The 22776-nt window shown below is 38.4% G+C and overlaps 1 protein-coding gene across 1 annotated transcript in view; it reads right to left on the reverse strand.

Moving 5' to 3' along the window:
- Positions 1–22776, reverse strand: part of FYB (FYN binding protein) — a 38486-nt gene that overhangs the window by 14587 nt on the left and 1123 nt on the right. Inside the window, exons 1-7 of the mRNA XM_010021304.1 lie at positions 22762–22776; positions 9815–9995; positions 7959–8008; positions 6832–6851; positions 5986–6032; positions 4433–4550; positions 1984–2140 (exon numbers count right to left, since the gene is read on the reverse strand). The exon at positions 22762–22776 is cut by the window's right edge and continues 1123 nt beyond it. Of these exons, the coding sequence (XP_010019606.1) occupies positions 1984–2140; positions 4433–4550; positions 5986–6032; positions 6832–6851; positions 7959–8008; positions 9815–9995; positions 22762–22776 (588 nt within the window). The remainder of the gene's footprint in view (positions 1–1983; positions 2141–4432; positions 4551–5985; positions 6033–6831; positions 6852–7958; positions 8009–9814; positions 9996–22761) is intronic.

Raw genomic sequence — 22776 nt, forward strand, 5'->3', positions numbered from 1 at the left:
GATGTGTTTAACTCAAGGCTCAGAATCTGTGGTTGAATTGTTCTGTATGATCTTCGAAAACTTTCGAAGAAATGTCTCATTCCAACTAGCCTCAGCTTGGGTCTTCATCTGTCTACACAAATGCAAATCTCAGACCTGCCTCAGATCTACCCCCAAACCCTCCTCAGCTGGTGTCAAGTTAACTACACCTTTATTTGTTTCTCAGGTACAGCAGAAGAATATTATGGGCAAATTCCAGGAATCATGGACCAAGCTTCTTTTCTCAGCTAACCTTGGTATCACTGCAGTCTCGTGGCATATTTTAGGGCAGTCCATGACATAAAGAATCTGACAGGTCATTAGGAGGGAGACACACTTTTTTTGCACTGATTTTGCTTCAGGTTGGTAGACATGTTGAAGTTGTATTGTTATCCTCTTGTCCCTGGGTCTTTGCTAAAAAAACCTGGTTATATCCCTGAGTGCCATGGCTCAGGAGAAATTTACAGGAAAGCAGTTCGACTGGGATTGGGAACAATGTCTCTGCTGAGAGGAATTTTAGACAAGTGTACTGCCTCTATAGAAAAGAGCATGAATGGATTTTCCTGAATGCGAAAAATGTTTCTGCATTTTCTGAAAAGGGACACCCCCCTCCTCCACTGCTTTTAAGTGAACCCCAATTTTAGTGTGCTTCTCCTCAAATCTGTAACATTTTTTTCCTTTTATGTAAGTGATCAGAACTGATTTTTCTCTGTTTTTTGGTCTTCTTCGCAGTCAATTAACTATAGATACACTAATTAATTGACTGCACATGCTCAAGAGAATACCCTTCTTCCAGCCTTCATCAGCATTTGCTTTCCTGTGTCCGAAGTGATCCATGCAAAAGACTTATTTACGAAACTTCAAAATAGCACAAAAAAGCTGATATTGGAACTTGCCTCTTGAGATCATCTTAGCCAATCCCCCTGCCCAAGCAGGATCTGCTAGAGCAGGTTGCTCAGGACTGTGTCCCATCAGGTTTTGGAGATCTCCACAGATGGAAACTCCACCACCTCTTTGGGCAACCTCCTCCCTTGCTCGGTTACCCTGACAGTAAAAGAGTGTTTCCTGATGTTCACACAGAATTTCACATTTCAGTCTGTGCCTCTTGCCTCTAGCACTTCTCTTGGCACCACTGAAAGATCCTGGCTTCACCTTCTTTATACTTTCCCTTCAGATATTTATGAACAATTTTAAGACACCCCCTGAGCTTTCCCTTCACCAGGCTGAACAGTCCTGGCTTTCTCAGCCTCTCTTTGTGTAAGACATGCTCCAGTTCCTTAATATTTTTTTACAACCAGCACTACTAAGTGCTCAGCTGGTATTGTTCAGTTCTACATGTGTGAACTGTCTTACTGAACTTACTATCATTTTAGTCTCTTTAAAAATCAAACAAATGCTTTAATAGTTTTCATTGATTTTAAGGCTCAGTCTTTTAATGTCTTTGCTATAACCCAGGAGCCAGGTCATAAACTCCTTATCATGCTCATAGATCCACTGATGATATTTATTCTGTTCAAAAAAGATCTTGGATTTCAGACAAAGTAAAGACTAGAAATCAGTAAGGAATAGGAAAAAGACAAACTCTTAAAACAGGACCCTATATTCTCTGCTTCTATTTTAGGAACACTAGGATACTTTTAATACACAGACATGGAAAAAAGTGATCTTTGTTATTTGCATGATACTATTTGAAGGCTGACATGGAATTACCTCTCAATAGGTCTATGAAGATCCAAACATATTCTTCCTAATTTATCCTAGTGTCTGTAGATGTTACATTATCTTCTAAAATAACTTCCTACTATGAACTTAAGCCTAGCATGCCAGCTAAGGACAGGAGGGTGAGTTGCGGTAATTATTTACTTTGGTGGCCAATGACTCAGCCTTGGTAAGGCTACTCCTTGGTGTAATGCTTACATGTTTGCTATCTTACACTCAGGAGCACAGGGAAGAAACAGAACTCACAACATCCTTTTATCCTGCCCAGCCACTTTCCTTCTGGGTTGTCCGTGAGGCGAATTATTTCAATCTCATCCCCCTGTTTGACAGTCAGTTCATGCTTCCCTCCCTTGTGGTCAGCACTAGCTCGTGCCTGATGAAGGACTTGGATGGGTCCTGTTAACTGCAGAGAAGCAACAGAAGAAATTGCAGATGTGGAAAAATTAACTTATTTTCAAAACATTCCGGCAGAAGAGAAAATAACTGCTGATTACTTGTTTCATTAACATTTAAAATGGTCTAGGCAAGTAAACAGAAAGGCATGACTCCTGTCCCCAGCTACCCAGTTTAAACTAATAATAAGGAATGAAAAGATAGAGAAATGGCACAGCAGTAGAGCAGCAGAACTGACTGGCAAGATCACAGAAATACAAAGTCTAAACCCAGCAAGGTAACAACCTATGGAGCCTTTCACAGGTTCACAAAACAGACACATATTTCATTCCAGTGGGCAGCTACATGTAGTTCCAGCAGAACTACTCATAGAATTATAGAATCATTCAGGTTGGAAAAGACCCATCTAGTCCAACTGTTAAGCTAGCACTGACAGGTCCACCACTAAACTATGTCCCTAAGTGCCACATCTACACGTCTTTAAAATACCCATATGGATGGTGACTCCACCAGTTCCCTAGACAGACTGTTCCAGTGCTTGACAACCCTTTCTGTGAAGAAATTTTTCCTAATATGAGTCAACATAACAGTAGTAAATAAGGTAAGTCAGGAAAGAATAGACTTTTGTGGGGTCTTAAAATTGTAACAAATAGGCTTTTTCGGATAGAAAAGTAAAAGCTTCTGAAAAAAGAGTAAGGGTTAACCAGAGCTAAGTAACTTCTGCAACAGTGGTCTGAAGGGGGGTCCTAAAAAAATAAAAAAAGAAACAACTCACAAACCCCCAAAAAACTAACAATCACTTGTTCCCTGGGACAAGAGTAGTTGTAGAGAGTGGTAAGTGCCCTTCTCAGCCCCCTTTTCTCCAGGCTAAATACTGCCAGGTTCCTCAGCTGTTCCTCATCACACTTGTGCTCCAGACCCTTCACCAGCTTCATTGCCCTTTTCTGGACCTGCTCCAGCACCTCAATGTCTCTCTTGTAGTGAGGGGCCCAAAACAAGATTTCACCAGTGCCCAGTACAGGGGGATGGTCACTGCCCTGGCCATACTGGCCACACTATTGCTGATACAAATCATATGAGTAAATATGTATTAACGTAAATAAGTCTGCCACATAATGTCCTGTGTTTACAACTGTGCTCTGTTAATGATCCTACAAGTACTCATAAGAGACGATCACACTGTTTACTGGAATTCAGGATTCTCTTTGTGAAATCTTTAATATATGTTATGAAGAAACTGTTTTGGATTTAGTATATATGGCTTTAAGATATATGTGATCTTGCAGAGGCTAGTGGCCTTTGATAATTACAGACTAGCTCGGGTGGTGAAGAAATGTGAAAGAAAATACGCACTAAAATATATTTGTTTGCATTTCAGAATAATAACATACCTAAATGGCTGCAAAAGAGCAGTCCGCAATCTGAAAGCATTCTGTGCACTAATGCCTACACTTCACAGGAGTGGTTTGAAAAATAGACCTGGGGCCTGGCAAACACTACCTAACCCACTAGTATTAACTATTAGTATTTTCTTTCAATATTTGCTCCTCAGCTCATGGCAGTCTCTCCACAGCAGACCAAGGCTATATGATGTGAGAAAGCATAGGCTTTATTGTGTACAGAGCATGATATGAAGAACAAAGCTGCCCACTGTGAACAATGATGCTGAAAGAATCACAGTGCTGCACTACTAACAGGCATTAGTCAACAGAAAATGACTGGCAGGTTTGTAAACTGTGGTGGCATGCTGACCACCAGCTGTATAAAAATGATACATACCAGAAAGAACTGTCTCATCATTTAGCCCCTAGCTGGAAGTCCCTTTAGGTCTCTTTAGACCAAGGCAAGGGTAATGTATTGCAGTTTAATGTTGAAATCTCTTAAGGGCTGGACACTGTTGTATTTGACTCCAGAGAAGCAAACCCCATTAAGTATATGCAATCCAATTTCCACTTTTATGAAGGACTTTTGATGCTATTCTAGTGATGTAAATGCTTTTTAAACAGAAAAGTGAAAGGAAATGTTTTTAAGACATTTTTTACATGAAAAGAATGTGAGAAGGGAGTTTAACAAAAACTATATAAGCACTGAAATGACTTTGTCCTCAGTACAGAGCCTTAAGTCAAGCATATGCCAAACATAAAAGGGTAGTTTAAACATTTATTCCGAATTCATCCAGGTGCTTGAACTACCTACCATAACAAATAGTTTTGTAGCCAGCTGAAAAGTGTATTTTGAATTTCACAATGCTAAACAGTGCGTCTTACATGTCTTTGGTTAGGTTACAAAACAAAATGCTTACTTTGAACTTCTTCCTTATTTCCTGGTCTTTCTTTTCTTTTTCCTTTTGTTCCTTCTTCTCTTGGTCCATTCTTCTCTTTTCTTCCTTGTCCCATTTCTTCTCTTTTTCCCTTGATGATCTGAAAGTGCATTACCAGGATTGAATGTAGCCGTGAAGCAAATCTCACTAAAGCCTTCTAATCCAAGGTTAATAAAGAACTATATGTGGTGGAAAAAGACTGACATCAAAGCTACATATTCCAAAACCTAGTCTGGATGCAACAGGTAGAGTAAGCAGCCCTTTACCTTATATTACAAATATAATTTAAAGTTACTGTTCTTAAGAGGACAATACACACGAAAAGATCATCTAGAGGCAAAAGACTGGCTCTACATGTGCATGTCTGAACATCTCTGAGCTGATTTTAGAAAGCAAGCTTGGAAATTGGTAGCAGAGTGGGTGCTGTGGCACTCTCTGCAGCTGTTAAATATTTACTCAGGCCATCAGTGCTTGATGCAGCCTGAAATGAAGCCTGAACTACCACTGAACTGTGGTTTTAAACCTAATTGCAACCTATTCCAGCATTCAACATAAATGACAGTCAGTCTGCTGCACTGCAACACAAATATGCCTATCACACCAGGGTACACTGCCTTCTGTGCCTCAGGTACTGGATGGTACTGAGATCTGGGCCCTGGGATGTAATTAGGACTGTAACTGCAGCTCTGCCATTTGGTGTCAATGGTTTCACTGGAAGAGCTGTGCTTTACAAAGCCTATGGAACTGGCTGAGTGCGGGACCCTCCTCTTCCTTTTTTGGTACTTTAGCTAAACTAATATGCTCAAATTATAATAAAAAAAAAACCTGAATGAGGATTATTTACTTTGGTTATATAATTTTAAAAATATCTGTTTTCAGGGGGACTTAAATGATAAATTTTTGCTGAAAGTCATTCTATGTCTTAAACAAGGAACTTTAGGCTGTTACTGATTCCAAGGGAATTAGAGCTTTTCTTTGGCTATTGTCATACAGTGAATCCCATACATTTAGACATTAGCAGGGTAAGAGACTCAAAGTAAGGGACTAAATGGCAGACAAATAAGTCTAATTCATATTATGTCTCTGTAGCTATGCTAGGGGACTCAGGCCATGAAAATTGTAAACCCAGCCTTTCACAGGAGTTCTAACAACACTTACCAAGAAAGCAAGAAAAACAACCACAACAAAAGCTCTATCTGGGTCCATAGCACCTAGGGGATGAGCTTATTTTTCCTCCTAGGCTGTAATTCCAAACAGTGATTCAGACATGTTCCTTAGATCAGAAATCAGACTTCTGTTATCTTGGTCATAGTAACCACATGATTTTATTACAGGAGTTTTTCCAGCCCAGGAATAACAGATCTATATAGGAAAGAACCTGTGAACAACTGGACTTTCTCCAGGTGAAATGAATGAACACAGTAAAGCCTGGCAGGGGCTGCAGTGAAATCACTCTGATGTGCCAGATGAAATAACTTTGTTAGAAAGCTTTTAGTTATAAAGATACAATAGGTTATAGAGTTTAAAATTACTACCTGATGTCATTTATGTCTTCATACATTTCACCATCACTTTCTTGGCCCTGTAAGAAAAATTCAGTTTTCAGTGGAAAGACATGAGGAAACTGGACCTGTTATCTAAGCTTCATAAAAAACTGTATAAAACCATTTCCAGCAAAATGGAAATACAAATAAATTTAATCGTTCCAAACCAGGTTACTATATTATTCAAACGCACTGTTCCTTTTTTCTGGCTTTGCTTTTATGATACTGCATTTGTGAAGTCCTGGAGATAATCATACTAGCACATTGCTTAATCCAAAGCGGATGTTTTAATTGCAATGTTAGTCCTGGAAAGCCTTTATCTGTGTTGATTATTGCACTGCCATGATGAAGGTGCTAGGGTTAGCAGCAGTTAAACTGGAATAATATGGAAGCAGTAGTTAAACTGGAACATGGGACTCAGATGAAGGTCTCAGAGACTGTTTTAGTCCTAATACATCTAGATACTTAAAGACAACAGTACAAACCTATGCTGAACTGAAACAAATGGTTTATTACTAGAATAAGACAGTGGCATGGTTTAAGCTGTTCTTGTTTCTGGAAAATTTTAGTGAAACAAAATATTAGTGGAAACAGAAGGGGTGATTTTGCTTTTTTAAAAATCAGTTTCTGGTGTCTAGCCAGCCTTGGTAATTAGTTCCAGTTTTCTCCACTTAACCAGTTTTATTTCTGTACTTCACAATAAGTAAGTGTTTCTACAACTGACTGTCAAAATACTGGATTCATTCAGCAATTAGTTTTCTAATCTGTTGAAGGGGTTTTACTAAATTTGTAAGTTTGTGCTAAAAGGATAGGGTTATCATGGATGATAACACTTACCCCCTCTGTGTTTCGATGACCTATATGACAAAAAATGAAAATAAGGTATTTATTTTTTGCTGTACAGAAAATAATTAATTCTAGCATTTACTATTTACAAACTGCTAGTAATACCAGTGACATTAAGTAGAAATATGTGCAGGCTTCTGGCTTTTAATGAGGGTACGAATGCAAAATCAGAATTTTTTTCAGTTTGCTTTTGTAATACACTGTAAACTAGAAATATTTACTGCAAAATAGCATATTTTACCATGTATTTTTAAAAGTGGAATTTTTTTTAAAGATTCTTTAATGACAATGATGAACTTACCTATGCTATATATTTACAAAAATGCCTGTTTATGCAAGAAAGTAATTGTTACAAATCTAATAAATCCAGATAGACCTCAAAGAACTTGTTTGCACTAGGCCCACAGCTGAATATAGAGGCAAAGGCTCTTCTGCTAAGCCAGCCTCTACCCTGAGCTGCAGAAGAAACTGCAAATTTCCTCCTTCCTCCTTCCTCTGCACGCAGTTAGGCAAGAAAAGAGCTTGGGCTTAGTTTCAGCTCCACAGCCCACATTGCTGTATGGCAGGGATGGCTAGCACACTAAATGATGCATATTGTGCCTGGCACAAACCAAGTCCTCCAGAGGAGAGATCAGAAGGCAGATTGAAATTCTTTGTATCACAATCTGCTTCTCTGGCTGCTCCTGGTACAACATAGTGACTCACTGCCTCTTATTGAAGGCAGATCACAAAGAGACATTAAAAACACAGTCAACAATTTTTTTTTTTTATCAGATATAAAACAATGCCTGCTTCACCAGAGCACACAACTTCCACTCTGAAAGAGCATCATTCATATTGGTTCAGATTTGAAAATCTGGTAATTTATGGTCCCAGCATACTTCTAACAGAATAAAGGGGGGAGAGGGGAGATATTTAAAGCAGTTCCTGAGAGTCTGTCATATTAATTATAGAACAGTTAGTGTTATGAGACAACTGACTTCAAGCATAAAACTGCAGAAACAGTATAATTAGTAACACAAGTCACTCATGAACATAATTTGCTTTTGCTTATCTTATAAATACAGTATGCTTACAGCTTCTTACAGCTGCCATTAATTAAAATGTATGCACCTTACCCTGTGAAACAAATTCAACATCATCATAATTTTCTTCATTTTCTGGACTTCTGTAAATATGAAAAAGTGGACAAGTGAAACCTATGAAGATGGCATTTTCAGGCACCATTGTTCTGGTGGTTTTTTCATCTGTTTTATACAATGGCTGGACAGGCTGCTGAGCCCTGAATGCTACTGAAGTACCCACAAGATTCCGCAACTGTTCTTCCTAACTGAAACTTTTTTTCACTTGGGACACCTAGATTCTGAGTATAAAAGGAGAAAATGAGCCAAAGGCACTCAGATATTATGAAGATGAACTTACCTATGCTATTTGTTTACAAATGAAAATTGTATGAAAAAATATAATAGACAGTTGACTGACTGAATACAAAGAATCTGTTGGGCTTTTTTAACCATCTTCGCAGGTGCAGGCTTCTCACACAATGCATAAGCATAATGCCAGACTTTCACTTTGTGTTAAATATAGCTCTAAAATATGCTTCTTGACTTGCAAAGCTTAAAGTCTGAACAAGGGACAAGAGAAACAGTGGTATGAGGTGAGGTCAGGTAAGTCTCTGATGCTGTTAGATTTAAAAGTGCGGTCTAACTGAGAGAAGCAGGAATTGAGAATGTAACTAATAATAATGTCAGGGACTTTTAACTTTAAAATACCTTATGTTAGTTGAAAGAAAACTAGAGCTGACAGTCATCAACAAAGAAATGTAATCAAAGAAAGGACTTGAAAGCAGAATGTGATGTTTTAAAATTAGCCTGATGGAGAAAGCACCAAGACAGGGTGAAAGGAGCGGTGTCAGTACCCAGGCACACATTTTCAGCAGAAGGGAGGGTCCAGAGGGCACACAGGAACAGGAGAGTGGGAGGACAAACTGTAGGTAAATTTTGAAGATCCTTGGAGGCAAAGAGGGCACATTTGGATCCAAAGCACTTGGCAAGAAGGGTGTGTGGGGGAGCTGTGGCAAGGCTGCAGAGAGGTGATCAGTGCTCCAGCTGCTAGATGGGACAGAGACGGCAGCTCCACAGGGCTGCACTGGCAGGGCCAGAGGAATGTTTCCACAGCCCTGAGCACAGCAGCAGTGCTGGGCATGTTGTCACACCATCCGTACCAAAATACAGCACGCGTGCTACTACACACCTCTCTAATGCCTAATACATTCTCCCTGTCGTCTGTTTCCTGATATTTGCCATAACTGCTGGCCAGAGAGCAGGTCATTATTCAGGCTCAGATTGTTTCTGGTCAGTTTTGACACTAGATTGAGATACTTTTTGCTCTTCATCACTGAGAGGTTCCCATTTTGTATGCAGCTCTTTCAGGAAGGATCTAGAAAGGAGCCCTATATGCAACGGAGGATTTCCAGTGTTATTACAACAGGCCACAGCACAGCCCCTGGTGCAGTTTCACAACCACTGCTGAGCTCAGTACCTCTGGCTCAGTACCTCTGGCTCAGTACCTCTGGCTCAGTACCTCCTGGCCCTCTTTCTCCAGAAAAGGGCAGAGGAAAGCTTTAGTTATTGATACAACTGATTTTCTATCAGTGTATCAAACCCTTGAACTGTTCTGGTGTAATAAACCCAAAGGGGTGTCTGTTCCCTCCCTCCTCCCCTTACCAACAAGGCAGAAAAAAGTGGTTTTCTAGATAAGACAGTTTGGGGAAACAACTGAATAGATGGAGGGTTCAAGCTAATCAAAACTAATTCCAAACAGGCCAAGGACACGGCAGGACAAGGAAAGTGGTGTAGGACCTCACTGCCACAGAAATCTGGGATACCTGCAGCTTTAATCTGCTACTGCATGAGCAAAGTAATAGACAGAAAAAGATGAGAAAATAAGGACCTTTGGGTTTATGCTCACTTACGTTGTTTCAAAGCTGGGCTTGATGTTTCTGGGAGGCAGGTTAGGAGTTGCTTGGGCCTGCAGACATGGGTGAGAGGCTGATGGAGGAGGTGGGAACTGCATAGTAGAGTGTGGTGAAGGTACAGGCAGGGAAAGTGCTGCTGAAGGAGGTGCCATCTGTTTCAAACCTTCATTTCTAGGGTCTGAAAAAAAGCAGGACAGTCTGAATTTACCAAGCAAACAACTAAGAAGGGAACCTCACTGTTTACATGAAGTATTAGGATACAATATCAGTACTGTACACACTCCAGAGCAAATACACTTAGCTGAAATAACTTTTTAGATATATTTGGTGCCTTATCTTGCCAGAATAGAGAGACTTGCCTAGAAGAATGTACTGCCTAAAGAAGGCCTTGAAATCTTTTTTGCCAAGATATGAATAAGACACAAAAATATCAGTTCATCCACTATTTAAGCTCTTGTGTCTTAAAATTGAATTATCAATTAATTCTATGAATTACTTGAAAAGATCAGCTGCAGAGTTTCATGTGAGCACTGATGCAGTCTTGCTGGAGTTTACCTTGTTCAGAGACAGAGTTTCAATGGAAGAGATGAGGGATGAAAAGATATTTTGGCACTCATTAAGAGGTGTACTGGTCTCTGTACATCTTCAAATATATTTGTAATGTGAATTGTAAAAGGCTGGACTTTTAATTTTGTAGCAAGCCCGTACCAGAAAAGTGATAGTTTTAGAAGCTGCACAGAAGCTACACAAATAGGTGCAGCCTAACAAACACAACGATGCAGTGCACCAGGCACAGATGCTGTAATACATGAGTGGATTGGTGTGCATGTGTGCTGTACTGAATTCATGCTCCATGAACAATCATAGTAACCATTGCTTTGACAGTTTACATTGAGACAAGTTATTCAACACAACCAAGTGACATCACTGTTTGGATGCCACGATGCCATGAAAACTAGTTTTCTTTCAAGTATCATGAGTGGGTTTAAAAGTACCCAGAAAGAATTGTCCCCATCTGTATGGAGGGAAGTCCAGCAAAATCTAAGAAGAGGAGAGCAGAAGGAAAAAGAAATTTCACAGTTCAGTTAAACCAACTAAAATTAAAAAGAACCTCCTTGTTTTCTGGAGATTTTCTTCAAGTTCACACCTGTAAAGTGGAAGTAAAATCTTGTCAAGAAAAATAACCTTTCACTTTTTTTTAGAAAAAAGTGGTTTAAACACAGAACAGTGACAAATATTTAGTAATGCTTAATATCAAGACTGAAAATCACAGAAACTGCTGAAAGAGCTTTCTTTGGCTGTTTAGGAGTCTAAGAATCTGTCCTTGAGAGACATGAGAAGGGGAATCAACAACTATTTGAAGGACATCTCATGGGTCACACAAAATAAAAGTGAAATAGCCAAGCCTTGACCATTTTTCTGTTTACCAACGAAGAACTCAAAAAATTTTAGATAGGTTGGGCTTCAAGGTTGCTTGGAGCAATTTGTCAACATGTTTGTCAAAAAAAGTGCATTTGAAACCTGTTAAGTTCCTCCATTACTCAAACAGCAAAGTACTAAAAGTCCCAATGCTGCTGATGACACAGGTGAATTCTTCAGTTCTTTTCTTAAGAAACATGCATCTTGCAAAAGCAGACACAATTTAAAGTATGCCAAGATTAAAGTTGTACAGTACTACATCTTTTTATTCACACATCTTTTAATAATTTTATTCAAAAGTATAATCCAAAAGTCAAGTAAAATAATCCTTCCACTTAGCAGGGGGGAGGCTACCGCAGTGTTAATGTGTGCCAGTTGGAGAGAGTCCATAGGAGAAAAATAAGAAAGATTAGAGATCTAGAAAACATTGATTCCCGGATATATTGAACAAATGGTGGTTATTTAGGGGAATGTGATAAGACTGAGGGAGAACAAAATTAATACCTAAGTCTCTGGCAAAGAAGAAAGGGAAAAGTTTTTAATTCATTTCCATGGTGCAGAAGGCAAGAAGTAATGTGCTTAAAGGCCAGCAACATTTGTTAGGAGTCGCTTTCTAATACTGAAGGTGGAATCTGCATGGCTTGAAGATTCATATTGAAGAAGTAGAATAAACTTATGGCATAAATAAGTTCTAGTACACATATGGATGGACACCAAACAGTTTCTTTATGTCCCTTGCAATTCAAAGATGATATCTGCTGTTTGTTGGCCTCTATTTTAGAAGACATCACATTTAAAATACTTGCCCTATATTTAGCCCCGCAACTAGAGATCTACTAAGATACAATTCTGGCTAAAAGTTGTCTTCCAACAAGATGTCTGACTTGTCTGAAGATGAGAGAAGAAATATACCACTACAGAGTTTGTTCGGTTAAGTTTGCTCACTGTTAAAATTTGTATTTTACTGTTTCCCAAGTCCATAAGGCTTCAGGTTCTATTACTTTTATTCCTACCTTTCCTTACTAGATCAAAAATTTTTTTATAACCACTATTTTCTACCCATAAAGCACTGCTACCTCTGAACTTAACCAATATCTTAGATTTTGTTTTGATAACTTTGAAGACCCAAAATTTTTAGTCCCTTCTTAAGATATTTCCTTCTCCTCCTGACCCCCCCCATCTAGCAATTAATTTGTAGCTGTTTCTGTAATCTCTCCAACTTTTCCAGCATTTTAAAAAATCTGGCACTGGAATTCTACACAGTATGCACTTGTCTACCACATGCAGTGATGAATATTACAAGCCATTCTTAATCTGGCTGTACCTCTACTGATTGCATCTAGGGTATTTCAGTATTTTCTCCAATTGTTATCCCTCCTTCTGTTTTGGAAGTGCAGATACCTGAATATCAAACTAAGGCCCATTAGCAAAATCTTTTATTCAAAAACTTTGTAACTATGTGAATAATCTTGAAGGGTAAATCTTTAAGAATTTAGGGTTACAGGCTGACAACAATTATGCATTAGACTTTTCTGTCACATCATTGTCCTTACTAATTTGTAGACTTGTTTAGAAGATCTATATTCGTTCCCAAGGCGTTACACTACCTCTTTTTGGAGGTATGGTTTACATGATTTTCTTTTGTTGTATCTGACTGTCTGAGGACTTTGTGTTCCCATTTAACTCTTCATAGTCTTTATTTACCAGCTAAAATGTCTTATTGTTCTACAATCCAGCATTACTTCATTGTAACTGTTTTTAAGGATTAAGGTAAAAAGGCTGTCCAAGTCTCTGTGCATAATACTTCTTTCATCTGATGTCTCTTGGGAGCCAAATCCAGGCAATAGGAAACTGAGCCAGGAAAGGACATCACATGCATTTTAGATTAATTACCTATTTTTAAGTATAAGGGCTGAACAAGCTGTCCCTTTTAATTTATGTACACTGCTGGAATCTAACAATAACTAAACTATCATCATATTAATGTAAACAATGCTTTTTTAACTTCTAGCTATTAGAACTGGCTCTTCCCTGCCTTTAGAGTTGTAATAGGCTACACTTATGACTGAGACTGATGTGGGTGTAAAATGCTTTAATTCTAGTACTGAAAATAATGGGATGAGTTACATCTGTATGAAAGGTGGCATTTAGTATGAAAAAGCTCTTACAATCAGGCCTGTGGAGCCAAAGATATCAAAATGTTTCAGTCATGTTTTGTTTCCTGTTTTAACGGAGCACTTCATTTTGACACCAGTTCCATCTTTTTGTGTACACTTGGTACACTAAGGACATGGAAAGGGGTTGTGTGGGTAGAGGAACTGAAGTCAGCTCTGTACACTCAGAATAAGAAAACAAATTGAAACTACATGCTGGCTTCATATGTATGCAAAGCACTCTCATCACAGGAAACAGTGTTAAGGACCATCACTGCATGGTAGCTGACAGCTCAGTGACCAGATAGCCCCTTCTTGCTTCTTGGGACTCTAAGTTTTTTCACATGCTGTGCTGCAGTGAAGAAACAGATGCAGAAACTGAAGCTCTTCACACAGAAATGAAAGCATACATGAAAAGGAATAAGTTCCTCAAAACCTCTGCAGCTGAATTGCAACTAAGATAAATTTGCCGTAATAACTGTCCACAGAAAGTACCAAATATCCCATTAAACTGCTGCTTATGGTATTAAACTTCTTTAATTGTGCTGGACATCAGCACTTACAGCAGAACTATGCACAGAACACTTCAAACACTTCTCCTGTTCTCTTGGGGAACCTTCTCAAACAACTTTCAAACATGCAGTGAGCAAAGGTCATGTACATTCTTGGAGAATGTTTATTTATCCAGAAGTTCAGGACACTGAAGTTGTCCTGATGAAGAACTTGTGAATTTGACCCTTGCCATTCCTGGCTTGCGAAGAGAAAATGCTGGTACCTATTTGGTAACTGACATAATATCTAGAGATCGATCCCATCTCCCCTTCATATCCACATATTGGATGTTCAACAACCTCAGGACAAATCAACCTGCATATAACAGTACCCTAATGCTTCCTCTGCGTGAACTCCAAGAGAAACTAGTAAAAACCTCAAAATAAGTCCAAGTGTTTGGAAACCATGTACTTTATGGAGTCAGAAACAAGTTTTAACAGGATGGGAAAAAGATCCATTTTCACCTTGCTAAAACCCTTAGTGCTCTTCTGGGATGCCACACAATGCTACCCTGAGATGCTAACCCAGAAATGTGTGGCAAATTGAAGGGAAATCACATCAGTGCCAGGCATCCTTATGGGAGTAATACAGGCAACAAGAAATTTGGTGGGATAGGAATCATGGGAACCAGTACTTTGTCCAGTGCCAGTTCTCCCCATTCCTATTCAAAATCATAAAATAAATTGGACTTAGTGCAAGGGGTGTTATGGATGAAATTACATGTCTCTATTCATTCCTCTTTCTAAATACCAGGGTATTGATATGGCTTGGATGAGAGATTGGCACATAGATGAATAACAGTATCTAATTATCAACCTAAGCAGAACAGAAGTACTCAAATTAAAAAAACCCAAACAAACATGTTTAGCACTTACACCTGCAGTTCAGCATCCACTGGCTAAAGATACAAACGCTCATGGTCAATTCAACATGTATTGCAATAGAATGTGATTACTTGACACAAAGCTTTTATCTGGCAACAATAGAAATCACCTCAAAAAAAAAAAAAAGGAGTTGTTTTGAAGGAAGGGAAAAGTAAAATCAGGAGAGGGGAGGGGAGGGCAGGGGAGGGGAAGGAGAAAAGGGGAAAGGGGAGGGGAGGTGGAAAATGAAAGGAAAGAGATAAGGAAAAGAAAAGGAAAAAGAGGATTTTACCTCAGCATTTCTTAAAGTGGGGAGTGGACTCAAGGAGGGCTTTCTGTCTTTTTTGTTTTCAAAGTGTGAGCAGTGTCTCCAGTAAGCTTCATGTTGTTACAGGATGTCTGACAACAGCACAATGAAAAGCACTGAGCTCCAGTAATGTTGCAAGTTTACCTGCTTACTTTGAGGAGCTCCAAAGTAGCATAATTGTGAAACCTGAAACCATGGCTTGTATCTAAATTAATTTGCAGGTAAGGGAAGCAGACAATAGCTCCCTCCACATTTTGAATAAAGTGGGGGATCAGCTCCTGCAGAAGTTGCTGCAAGTTGTTAGCAATCCCCCTGTAAAACTGAGAAAGCTTCCCAGATCTTGCAAATGGAAATGGAAAAGTGTTTTGCAGCAACACTGAAAACCAACATTGCATTTGAGGAGTAGCTCAAAAGCATTTTGTTTTATTAAAGGACGCTTCTTTCAAAAAAGTGATTTCAAACTACAGATGTGTAATTGTATGCAGATACCTATCCTTATTTAAAGGGGAACACAAAATTAATTCCCAATTGAAATATAGGTGAGACTTTTCATTGTCTGATAAGAAGGCTTAATAATTACTTCTTTTTTTAGTAAGAAATACTTATAAACCTGAGCCTGTTGATTTTATGCTGCATGGTATACTCCATTTCATATGCATGAATAAAGAACAGCAACTGGAAGTATTTAGAAATGGAGGACATACATAATTAAGGTAACATAATTAAGCAGAGAGAATTACACAGTTACGTTAATTTTACCGCCTTCTTTCTAGACATTTACTTTCTATCACCTTCCATGATGAAGTCATAGCTGTCTTATTTTTTTGACTACTTTTAAATTCTCATTTCTAATTAGTGTTCTCAACACTCCTTCACAAACACTCCTCTTATATATGGTGTAATCCCAAAGACATTTTGTTAAACCCATGCAACATTCACGCTACTGGGGGTGGACACTGGTTTCTAACACATCATTTGTTTTGTTCAGTTCTTTGCAGAAGTGCAGACCTATTGAGAGAATATATTAGGCACATACTTTGATTCATAACTGAAGAGTCCTTAAAACAATTCAAATTGTATATCAATGTGTGTTTGGAATTCCTATTAAGTGATCATTTAGGTTTAATCAACAAAATTAGCAGACACATTTGCATGATTTACCTTCAGAGTCCTGAATTCTGCATCTTAGATTCTGAAGTCTTCACTCAGGAATTATTATAACTCACTCAATGACAATTAGCACAGTCAACTGCAGGAATGACTCTAGAATTCTTACGTAAACTGTAATAACTGTTTACATGAGAAAAATGCATTTTCCTGTGCCTTCATACTATGACATAAACAGCCCATATCTTACTCTTCATTTTACTAGAATCAGATAATCTGGAAGAGAACAAGTGTGCCACATAAGGCCTAACAAACAAACCCAGAGATACTTAGAGGAAGATACACAAATGTGCCAGTTGCATAAGCTGTAATATTCTGCAACTGATAACTGCCCTCTTGTGGTTTATTGGTGGATACATTTTACTCCTTTATAAGTAAAAATATACATTGATTTATTTTAAAGATATTGCAGACTGTTGTAGCTAAGGAAATAATAACGAGCAATGAGTTTAAGTATTAATTTGTAATGCTTTTTGTGTAATTTTGGTCCTATTGCACAACAACAGAAAGTTGTGCCCAGAACAATTTTCTGCCGGGAAATTCTAAATGTTGGCTTCCCTCAAGACTTATTTTATCTCTAACTTGGAATAGATTTATCTATTTCCTTAGGCAGATAAATAACTTCTCATTCATATTTCTATAAGGATTTGTGCATTCATTTTTAAACTGCAGTGATTTATCTTTTGCAATGCTGTAAGCCGTGTTAGCAGTTTAATTTGTAGTCTTCTCTACAAATCTTAGCAGAATTATATGGTGAATCCTTGACCAATTACAGGTAATACTACAAAAACTTCAGTGTGGCAGGGGTTCTCCCATAGCATTAGTATTCTTTGCGGTAGAGGCCCTTAAAGAAAAATTTCTCTCTGACCGAAGCAGACTGAAAGAATGCCTCCACTCTTTGGTTGTTGAAAACCTTAGTCTTACATGCATCTTCCCTAATTGTGGTGCATGTAATTACATCTGGAGAATGAAGATATGAGCAAAAAAGATTGAAGGAAATTTAATTCACCTGGTCTTTCATAACTTACAGTTTGAAATATTGAAAGATGGCCAAAGAAAATATTGAAATTAGAAAGACACTTCGGACTCTTTTTTGAAAGTAGCCTTATACCAATCCCATGAGTAAAACAAGTCCTTTGGGGTGAGACCTACACAGGCGCTATCATTGCACTTGTACCAAACTATGTACGTTGAGATTTCATACGCTGAGGACTGATTTCAACTATATTTCAGCTGACCCTTGTCTACTTCTAGGAGCTTCAAAAACTGATTTTTCTATTTCTCAGAGATGAAAATATAATGCTGCTGAAACAAGAATCGTTTGGGTTCTCTCAGAGGAGAGAGAGGAATGTCCTTAAAGGAAAGCTGAAGAGCTTTTACATTCATTTCCACTAAAAACTATACGCAAATACTCATCCAGTTTTTCTAGATCCAGCAAAGTTAAGTTCCTGGCAGATCTGTATGATCATAATTTTAAATTCACTTCCATAGTTTTAAGGTAAATGTACAGGGGACCAATAATAATAGACATCAACATCATGAAATCTAATAAAAGACTAGGTAAAAAAGCTCTGAAGGTCTTCAAAGTCCCACGGTCTCATTTCTCAGTCCCACAATTTTCATAGTGCTTAAAATTCAACATTTTAGCTCTGTATAGTGATGTGCAGGCATTATGTTGCACATAATTATCATTCCATTCTGAAATCATGATTTTGACATATTCTTGAGCTGTCAGGGCTATGTGGCATACTGTAGTTCACCTGTGCAAACAGAGACATCTCATCATTACACATAGCTACCCTCACCCTCAACTGCATTGTTTGATATCATCACCCACTTTAAGTTTCATCTGTCTTAGAAACAAGAAGATTTAGTTCAGGTTACAATTCTTTTTATTCCCTTTCACCTTAATACTGATCTGTTGCATAACTTTATCCCATTTAACACTGAGGTAAAAAAAGAAAACCTACATTGACCTTTTAAGTCCAGATTCTGTAGTAAACAGCCTTGACATCCTGTGATAAAAAAAATCCCTTGCTCTTTATAACTTCAGAAGTTGCTTTTTCAACTTGCCATCAAGTAAGAGGAACAACTGACTGGTTCTAGGGGACTTTGAAAAGACAGTTAAGACATTTACCATCCTCAGAAGTAGCGCTTGATTGTTGTGATAACTTTGACAAAGCACCTCAAATTTTAATTCCTCCTTTCTCTCTGGTTGTCTTACCCAACTGAGATAGCCATGTCACTCCATGGGTATACAGCCTCCTTCAGAACAGAACGATTGCAAAGAGAACCACTACCCAAATTATAAATTGCGAGAACTTTCTTAGGTGTATGCTTCTAGTAGTTTCCTTTCATTTCTCCCAGTACAGCTCTAAATACTCTTCCTAGCAGAAACCCCAGTGTTGATCATTCACAAGGCATTCAGAGGTGTTTAGAGCCTTCAACTGACTTTATGTGGGTGGCCATCTGTACACACACGATCCCACTGAGGTCAGCCCAGGTGCAGCTCTGTGAAAGCAACAGTACAGTTGTGGCCTCAAATGGAAAGCTGTCAGCAAATGACTTTGTCTTCTTGTTTCTAACAAAGCTACATTTGCATTTCGGGTGTTCATCGTAAAAACGTATCGTTAGTATTATTTTCTGAGTCTAGAAAGCACATGCATCTCACTGCATCTGAGCTGATGTAAATATGATCTACTCTCAGGGAAAATTGCTGTAATGGGACATAACACAGGAATTTACCAGAGTGCTAGGTATGCACAGGCCCAGACAGGAATTTTTTAAAGCCTGCCTTCACTGGAAAATTGTAATGCATCAGTAGTCACACTTTCCTCAGCAAGACACTTGTATCTACAGAAGTTTTATCATGAAAAGCTTTTTGGGTGAAAATTTCTAATCCAAAGCAAGACCAACACCAAACCAGCATCCCTTAGTATCCTGCAGGCATGGAAATCCTTCTCCCATACATGACTAAGTGCGTTTCATCAAAAGTAAGTCCTTCAGCCTCTAATGTTTAAAGTTATTTCATGCCCAGTTAATACCTGATTACAAAAAAGGCAAAGCAGCTTTCATGGGAAAGGATAACAAAGAAAGAAAAAAAGGTGAATTGATACTTCTGACTAAACAGAGTTCAAACTTTTGCTTTATATCAGACAATACAAGGTTTTCTGCACCCCAGGCATATGCCCATAACACAAATGTAATGACTGCTATACACAGAGCTTTTCTCCTCCCAAAATACAACACAAAGCCTAACTTTTGCCCTAGTACAGGTCAACCCTGCCCAATGTTAGATCTCAGGAATCTTTACTGGGTGGGAAAGCCCTTTTATTTGGCTTGTTCTTTTTACTCAGCACTTGAATCATGGGAGCAAATTAGGCAGCTGTAGCCAGCCCAGCCACTGTTTATCAGGACAAAGCAAAGAGCAGGAAGAATCTGTGCTGTGAGGTGGCACTTTCCTGACATGACTTCGATTCTCAAAATGACAGTTAAAAAAAAAGAAAAAAATTCAGTTTAACTGCCCTCCTAAAGCAGGTAAGTTTTGTCATTTAACTTTAGCATTCCAAGAAACCCATCAACGATGAATAACTTTGTTGAGCTAAAAATTAGTTTGTTCAGGATTCATTCTTTCCACCAGAACTGTTCTATGGAGAGTTCTGGCCACATTAATTAAAGCAAAACAGAATGTCAGGGTCTACATGCCAAGCCTCCAGGGGAAGGCGGAAGTTTGAAGCCACTATGAACATCTTCGTATGGATGTAGTCCTAAATTTTTCAGTTGTGCCTTGACCCAAAAACTGTGAGGTAGAGAAAGACCATCTCTGACCCTTCAGTTCTACTTGGTTGGGTGTGTATTTTGCAACATGTTTGGAAGAAAACCTGTGCCACCACACTAGGCAGCTCCATCCTTTCCTCACATTCCCAATGTGACTCAACCAGGCTGGTGGTTGCACTAGTGCTGGTTAGTGAAAACTGGAGATCCTCCTTCTAGCAAAAGTTCTGGTTATATCCTTACTGCCCTGTTCACAGTATTCATTTTTAATGGTTAAATATTTCTAGCCCTTGGTTATAAAAAAAGGATGAGAGAAAACGCTTTGTGTCTATAACTGCATGGGAACCAGAAAAAAAATAAGCAAACAAACAGACAAAAAGTAACATCATTCCTCCATTACTTAAACTAAAAAGCGTATTTTTAAAAAGGAGTTGGAATCTTGGGTGTCACTGGCCTTTATCAGGACTTCTCAAAGTTCTAGCTAGAAATGCTAGCTGTAACATTTTCTGGTACCATTTGCTGAAAATGCTGTCTTTCCATTTTGAAACTGCTCTGGGCACCCAAGTAAAGCCACCCATCCTGAACAGTGTTGTATGGGGAAGGGGCAGCTGCTTAGGCTGTTATATATTGGCATATTTCTTTTAAAGAGATACACAAATTTACAATATTTGAGGATCTGGCTCTGGTCATAGATTCATGAGAACATTTCCAGAACTGTAGGATTAGGCAGTAACAGCTGACAACAACATACATTTTATGTTATGGATATGCTCCTAATTTTTAAATGAAATCAATAATAACAATATATAGCTGTATGCACACTCTGTGGTTTTAGTGTGGCTTTTTGTCTTTCCAGAAAGTAATCTCTGAGCTTTTTCATCCAGTCATAATCCCTTTGAGTATCTTCTCTCTCAGGAAGACCAGTCTTACGCGCATTCAAAAATGCTGAAGCACAAACTATACTGTATTCTAAATATTGGAGACACAAGGCCGAACTTTTTATCACTTAAATTATGTTAATGTACCTGACGTAGGGCACATGCACAGTGTGGAATTATTCAGACCATCTATCACCACCTACACTAGGCATCTAGCTTTAACCCTCTGAATCACAATGTTGGGCATCTCCCTTACCCACTGACTACGCTGAAAATTTGAGTCTAAGTCTGATCTTTTTAATTAAATCGAAGCCAGATGGTTGCGGTAGACTAATGTACATGAAATACACCTCATTATCAGAAATTACCTAGCTGTGTATATCACCTGACAGAATCAGTTGCAGGACATGACTGGTTAAAATTACTTGAGCTAAAAAAATGTATGTGAGGATTGAATATGTCCTTGCTTTCTGAGATCAATGCAGACAGCAGTACGTTAAGGGAGAAATAAAAATTCAAACAACCCAACTTAAAAACAACTTAAAGCTTTGATTTTAAAATGTGATCAGAATTTCTTATGCAATCACTGTGCCTTGCACCTGCTGCTATAAGAAAAAAGAGGAAGCCTCCTTCAGCTATTATAAAGCGTGTAACAGAAATGTGTCAATTGGCATCACCCATTCCAGCTGGAGTTGCTGATTTTGAATTTTTAGAATTGCTGAAGAGTGCCTAAAAGCTTTGGTGGACAACCTTAACCCAAATTTTGAAATACAGGTGATTTAAATAGGAATTAGGGACATTCAGAACCTCACAAAACTGACCTCTCCTTCAAGGAGCTGACAGTGGTTATGTGGGCCTAACTTTAGGAGATTACATTTTTACATGAGATTTTCAAGGGCCTATTTTGAGAACCTCAGAAACAGCTTATATCATTGTTGCAACTTGTCTTAGGCAGTGAAAGGAACCTGTTGAAGCAGAATTCTTTGCAGGAGTAGAGTCACATCAACTTTCTGTTTTTCACAAGGATTTGTGTCCTTCCAGATATTTCAAGACAATCTCAAATTTTACAGAAATCCATTGACAAGCCTTAATATTAATGCCTGGATTATGACCATCAGAATGTTCAGAGGTCTGGTTATCTACAAAAACAGTGAAGCAAACCCTCAGGTGTTACTAACTGTGGTACTGCTGAAATCATGCAAACCTAACAGAAAACACTAAGTCCAGGAGATGCTTTTGGAGTCTGGATTCAGATCTGGGTATAAAATCAATGCATCATGTGGGAACAATTGATTCTGTAATTTTGCTTAGTGTTCAACTTGCTAAACAAACTTTCAAATACAGTAACTTACAGGGTCACACTGTGATTAGTCATCGTGAAAGGCAAAAAAGAAATAAAAAGAAGTGTGGTCACTACAGGTTCTAGTATATCATTTTGATGACCCTCAAACTGTGCCCAGGAAGTTACTATAGAGAACGGAGCACACGGCATGAACATCTCATTTATAGGAACTCAGGACTTAAATGTCTGTCGAGAAAAATACTTACACTACCTGACACAAATTATAACTACCTCTAGGCAGTTTTCAAAACAAATAAACCCAGTACAGAAAGCATTCGTCCTACAGTTTATCACTGAGGGAGGGAGAATATAATTTTAATTTTTGTCCTGCATGGAAGAGACACAAACATAGGTTAAAGCTTTAAAATGTTGTCTGATGCATGAGTCTTATTATTTCTGAACAGAAAAAGGGATTCCACCTGAAATGAAATGGGTACGAAATGTATAAAAAAGGCAATATCCAAGAAAGCAAAAACAGAGAAGACTCACTGTCTTTTGGGCTGC

Source organism: Nestor notabilis, unplaced genomic scaffold (assembly GCF_000696875.1).
Source record: "Nestor notabilis isolate BGI_N333 unplaced genomic scaffold, ASM69687v1 scaffold6959, whole genome shotgun sequence".
NCBI classification, from domain to species: domain Eukaryota; kingdom Metazoa; phylum Chordata; class Aves; order Psittaciformes; family Psittacidae; genus Nestor; species Nestor notabilis.